Source organism: Uloborus diversus, chromosome 5 (genome assembly GCF_026930045.1).
Source record: "Uloborus diversus isolate 005 chromosome 5, Udiv.v.3.1, whole genome shotgun sequence".
In the NCBI taxonomy this organism is placed as follows: domain Eukaryota; kingdom Metazoa; phylum Arthropoda; class Arachnida; order Araneae; family Uloboridae; genus Uloborus; species Uloborus diversus.
In genome coordinates this window covers 11,778,134-11,784,133 of record NC_072735.1, presented here as the reverse complement: position 1 = coordinate 11,784,133, position 6,000 = coordinate 11,778,134, and the positions used below count along the sequence as shown (strand labels likewise).

General features: G+C 40.0%; 2 protein-coding genes across 2 annotated transcripts in view; one reads left to right on the top strand and one right to left on the bottom strand.

The window, feature by feature from the left end:
* Window positions 1-2,855: 2,855 nt before the first annotated feature.
* Window positions 2,856-3,737, top strand: LOC129222447 (uncharacterized). Its single transcript, XM_054856960.1, has one exon. It carries the CDS (start codon window positions 2,856-2,858, stop codon window positions 3,735-3,737), a length of 882 nt encoding a protein of 293 aa, XP_054712935.1.
* Window positions 3,738-3,838: 101 nt separating this feature from the next.
* Window positions 3,839-6,000, bottom strand: part of LOC129222446 (uncharacterized) — a 146,195-nt gene continuing 144,033 nt past the window's right edge. The window contains exon 2 of the mRNA XM_054856959.1: window positions 3,839-4,038. Coding sequence (XP_054712934.1) covers window positions 3,839-4,038 — 200 coding nt within the window. The remainder of the gene's footprint in view (window positions 4,039-6,000) is intronic.

Sequence of the window (6,000 nt, the reverse complement as noted above, 5' to 3'; positions counted from 1 at the left end):
CTTGGTTGGTATATCAACTTTGTTGCTTCCATTAATGCCTACATGTGATGGAATCCACTGGACTTAGATATGCTTACTATTTGCAATGGCGAAGCTTTGAAATAACATTGGAGGGTAATGTGTTGTTTCGGACAAAACATTGATAGAGGGCGCTGAAGTCAACTAGCGCGTAAGAGAGACTATAACTTTAGTCATGTGTTTTCTGATGTCTGTGTAAGCACGCTGAGACCGCTTGGTCTTGATTTATATCGAATCATAAAGTCTTAAATCTCCAAATAAACTCGAAAGAAATTAAATTCGTGAATCATTCTCGAAGTTCATTCTATGTGCCAAATGCTTCCTTTCCAGGCCGGTACAGGATGTTTCAAACGGGAATAAATTCAGGTAAGCGCAAATCTTGATTCAATCTCATTTCAATCAGTTTCTTTGATCTGAATAATTCTTTAATTCGAATCTTACATAAACACATTACAGACTTGTGGTCCGTCGCAGTCCGGAGAGCTTTCGAGGTTAATTAAGCTAATTAAAAAGTAGAAATAAATAAAGAAAAATGCGAAAGTCTAATTCATTTCGTTTTGATTTCGTTGTTGCGTAGCGGATTGATCTGGTTTTCTCCCCTTATGGCCCCTGGCGCCATGTGTTATGTTTCAAAGTCTGGCTAGGATTCTTTGCGTTGTTTATGGTTTTTTCATGCATGAGTAGTGAGTGGCGAAACTGAAAATTCTTTTCCTTGCGGAATATTTTTTTTTTCTTTCATTTGGTGTTGAAAAGTTAGATATTGCAATAGTAAGAGGATTCTTAGCATTAATATGCCGAAATCAAAGAAGCAAAATCAGAGTGAAGCGGTGTCTAAATTCACATTTCTGTCGAAAGAATGTATTAGATACTGTGATAATGTCGGAACTTTAATTTCGGAAAATGAAAACATTGCATTTCTAACGGGCATAAAAACAAAATTGGATAACTTAGCAGGGGGTTTGGAATCAGCATTCCTTTTAATTGAAGATAATGAGGAGTTTTATGATAAATACATTCAAACGTCAGATAAAGTGCTTGAAGCATTAGCTAAAATCGAAATCTTTGTATCACAGAACTCGAGATCCGCTGATCAGAAGGTAAGAAATGATCCGGAAGCAAAAACTCTTAAACTCCCGAAAATGACTTTGATGAATTTTTATGGAGATACAGAGGATTGGATTAGTTTTAGAGAAATATTTAAATCGGCTATTCTTGACAACAGTCAGTTAACAGACTTAGAAAAATTACAATATCTTCGTGGAAGTGCAGCCAAATTAATTCGTGGCTTTTCCCTCCAAGGAGAGAACTTAAAAAACTGTTGGGATATTTTATGTCAGAGATTTGAAAACAAACGCATTTTAGCCTTAGCTCAAATAAATAACTTGTTTTCGTCTAAAATAACAAAGGTTGATAATTCGAAAGGTCTACTGGAGTTGTTAGATAGATGCAATGAAGCAGTCAGAAATCTAAAAACATTAGGTTTGGAGTCTAACGCTCTAAGTGACTTAATGATAATTCGATTGATGCTTTCCAAATTGGATGAGTTGGTTAGACAAAGATGGGAATTGACTTTAGATAATCACAGTATACCAAGTCTAGAAAGTTTTAAGTCGTTTATGGAAAAGGAAGCGCGAAGTCTGGAAAACAAAAGAGAAAGTCGAAATGATAGTAGCATTTCAAACCGTAAACCCATAGATAATCGGGAAAATAAAATGGGTAATTCAAATCGATTCCGTAAGCCTGTTGTAAATAGTACAATTGTAGAGAAAGGAAATTTCTGTGTTGTGTGCAAACAAAATCATAAGTTATTCAAATGTCCAAAATTCAATAATATGCCCCTTGATGATAGATGGGGTGTCGTGCAAACTTACAAGTTGTGCGAAAATTGTTTGAGGGATAATCACAGTCAATCGGAGTGCAAACTTTCATACACATGTAAATGTTGCGCTTTGCGCCATCATACTTTGTTGCATAGGTATACTGTGGCTCCAGAGCCTGTCCATTCGGTATCAGCAGTGTCTAATAATGCGGGGCAAAACTCAATGTGTGTACTTTTGTTAACAGCATTAGTTAATGTGAAGGGTAGTTCGGGAGAGGTAATTCAGTGTAAATTATTGATTGATCGCAAAATTCGTTAATCACTCGAAAATGTGCGGAACGCTTACAATTAAATTTTCAGAACACATCTCATCAGTTGATAGGGATTAATGGCCTTATGGCTGAAACTTCTCTTCATTTCGACTATCTTTGAATTCTCCGCACACTTTTCTAAAAAATTTCTGAAAATTAATGCTTTCGTAATAAATCAAATAACCTCACCTCTTCCCAATTTCCGTTTGAGAAAACATTCTTGGCCTCACCTGGAAGGGATTCAGTTGGCTGATCCCACATTCTATGACACATCAGAGATTGACATTTTGCTAGGGGCTGAGCTAGCCACACGTCTTATCATTGGCCCTCCTCTTCGAAGCCAGCACGGAACACCAGATGCCTTGCCAACAGAAATAGGATATGTGCTGGCAGGCAAAGTCGGACATTGCCACAGTGATCGAAAATCTGTGTCCCACCTTACTGTGTCATTAAATGAGACTTTACAAAAATTCTGGACCGTGGAGTCTGTGCCCATCCAAGAAATTCAAACTGAAGATGATGAACTCGCGGAAACATTGTTTAAAAGATCCGTTAAAAGAGATGAAAATGGAAGATATATTGTAAAGCTCCCAATAAAAGTAAATTCGAATCTAGGAGAAAGCAAAACCCAAGCGCATCAAAGGTTTCATCTCCTAGAAAAGAAATTCGATAGAAATCCCGCGTTGGAGGAACAATATGTCACATTCATGAAGGAGTATGAGAAACTTAATCATATGAGTGTCGTAAAATCTGAAGATGTCCATAAGGTCCCACACTATTATTTGCCTCATCATGGTGTGGTATATGAAAATAGCACCACCACGAAATTACGCGTAGTGTTCGATGGCTCAGCTAGAACCTCTAATCAAAATTCTCTAAATGACATTCTTCTTACTGGACCTAAACTACAGACTCACATATTTTGCAATTTGATAACATTTCGTTCCTATCCCGTTGCTTTTGTGGCTGACATCGCCAAAATGTATCGTCAGATTCGTATTGCTGAGGAAGATCAAGATTATCAAAGAATAGTGTGGAGGAATAATCAAGATGAACCTCTAAAAATATTTCGTCTTAAAACAGTGACATACTCTACGTCAGCAGCGCCATTCTTAGCTCTACGTACCCTCCATCAACTATGTGACGACGAAAAGGAACATTTTCCAATTGCGTCAGAATTATCGCGTACTCATTTTTATGTCGACGACTTATTGTGTGGTGCTGCATCTGTTGGAGAAGCAAGATCCATACTACCCGAAATGATAAAATTCATGGAAAGTGGGGGTTTCCCTCTGCGCAAATGGTCATACAATTACCCGGAGGTAATAGAGAATCTTCCTGATCACATGAGAGATTCTACTGATACCCATTCCTTTCAAAATGACGTAAATCAGAAAGTCTTGGGTCTTGAATGGAATGGAACTAAAGACAGTCTTCGGGTTCGGGCAGTCATTACAGAAAATGTAAATTCTAAGCGTCAATTACTCTCCGTTATTGCTAAAACATATGATCCACTTGGTCTTATTGCACCTACCACCATTAAACTGAAAATAATGTTGCAAGAGATTTGGAAAACTAAAATAGGTTGAGATGATTCTTTACCTCATTATCTGCTCGAAGAATGGCAAACCTTTCAGTCTCAAAGTTTCGTCTTACAGGATATCTCTGCACCTAGGTATTTGCAATGCGCTTAAGCCACAGCAATTGAGCTACATGGTTTCTCAGATACTTCCACAAAGGCGTACGCAGCAGTAGTTAACATCCGTGCTATTTCTGAGACTGTGCGCGTATCTTTCGTGGCAGCAAAAACTCGAGTTGCACCAGTCCAGACATTGACTTTACCCCGTCTGGAGTTATGTGGAGCATTATTGCTCGCAGAACTGGTGAACACTATCAAAAAAAACCACTGTCACTCATTAATGAGAAAACCTTTTTATGGTGTGACTCAACCATCTCTTTAAGTTGGATAGCCAATCCACCCTCAAGCGGAAACCAATTTGTTCGTCATCGAGTTACAAAGATTTTATTCATGTCAAATGTTAAGTCCTGGAATTTCATTCCTTCCCGGGAGAACCCAGCCGACTGTGCTAGCAGGGGACTCTTTCCTAATCAATTGAAAGATCATAAGACTTGGCTTACGGGACCAACCTGGCTCCAAGATGCTTCAAATTGGGCAAGTCCGTCTACAATTCCAGATGTTGTTCGGAAGGATTCACATATTAAGGAGGATCTTTTCCTAGCAACTACCGCATCTGAAGAGCAGAGCCTTCTTAAAAAATATTCTTCTTATAAGAAAACAATTAGGGTTATCGGGTGGATTTTACGTTATTTCTACAATCTGAAACACAAGGAAAGACTTTCAGGGACATTGACTGTTCCGGAGCTAGATCGGTCTTTGAAGTGCATTCTTCTACAAATTCAACAGGAGACTTTCAACACGGAGATTAACTGCCTGAGAAAAAACCGGGCTATTCCCAGTTCAAGTCGACTTTTCAGATTAAATGTCTTCTTAGATGCCGAGGGGCTTATTCGAGTTGGTGGTCGCCTGTCAAAGCATTCTACTCTGCCGTATGACCATAAGTACCCTATTATTCTTCCAGCAACATCACTTCACAAAATTAGTTGTTGAGCACTTTCATGAAGTCAGTTTGCATGGAGGAACTGAAATGGTTTTATCCTTAATTCGTCAACAATTCTGGATAATAGATGGAAGATCAACAGTTAAAAAATTCCTTCGTATGTGTATAAGATGTTTCCGGTATTCTGCTAGACTGCCCACTCAACTAATGGGCGATTTACCAGCATCTAAAATTACACCTTCAAGGGCGTTCGAAAACACTGGAGTTGACTTCGCTGGGCCAATTTTAACAAAATGTCAGCATATTCGCAAGGCGAGCGAATTCAAATCATATATATGCCTTTTTGTGGGCTTCAGCACCAAAGCCGTTCATTTAGAGTTAGTCTCCAGCTTGTCTGCTCAGGCATTTTTAGCAGCTTTTCGAAGGTTTGTGGCACGTCGGGATCTACCAACTCATATGCATTCGGACAACGGGAAGAACTTCGTAGGTGCGGCGTCGTACCTAAAAGAACTCGTAAGAATGGTCAAAGACCCAATTGTGCAAGACTATTGTGCTTCGAGAAACGTGACGTGGCACGTCATCCCACCGTACGCGCCTAACTTCGGGGGACTATGGGAGTCTTCCATCAAGTTAGCAAACAGTCATCTGGTAAAAATCACTCGAGGAGCGCTTCTAAATTTCGAGGAGCTAAGTACTCTCCTCTGCCAGATAGAGGCATGTCTAAATTCACGCCCACTGACGTCTCTATCTACCAACGTTAACGATTTCTAAGCGCTTACCCCTGGTCATTTTTTGATCGGGTCACCTCTATTGGAAATCCCAGAATCTGACTCCGCTAATAATCATCTTAGTTTTTATTCCAGATGGAGGTTGTTATTACAGCTAAAAGAGCAGTTCTGGAGAAGGTGGTCCAAGGATTATCTGCAGTCACTTCAACCCAGGACCCGGTGGACCAGAGCAGGGCGTCAATTGCAACTGGGACAAATGGTCTTGGTAGAAGACAAAGCTTCACCCCAAGGATTCATCCTAGGTCGAATCGCCAGAATATTTCCAGGGAAGGATGACATCACCCGAGTGGTCAGCATCCGAACCGCCACAGGAGAGGTCACCAGAGCTGTAGGACGTATACGACTGCTGCCGATTAGTGACTGTGTCCCCCCCCCCCCCCGGAAGATGTTTCGGACAAAACATTGATAGAGGGCGCTGAAGTCAACAAGCGCGTAAGAGAGACTATAAACTTTAGTCATGTGTTTTCTGATGTCTGTGTAAGCAT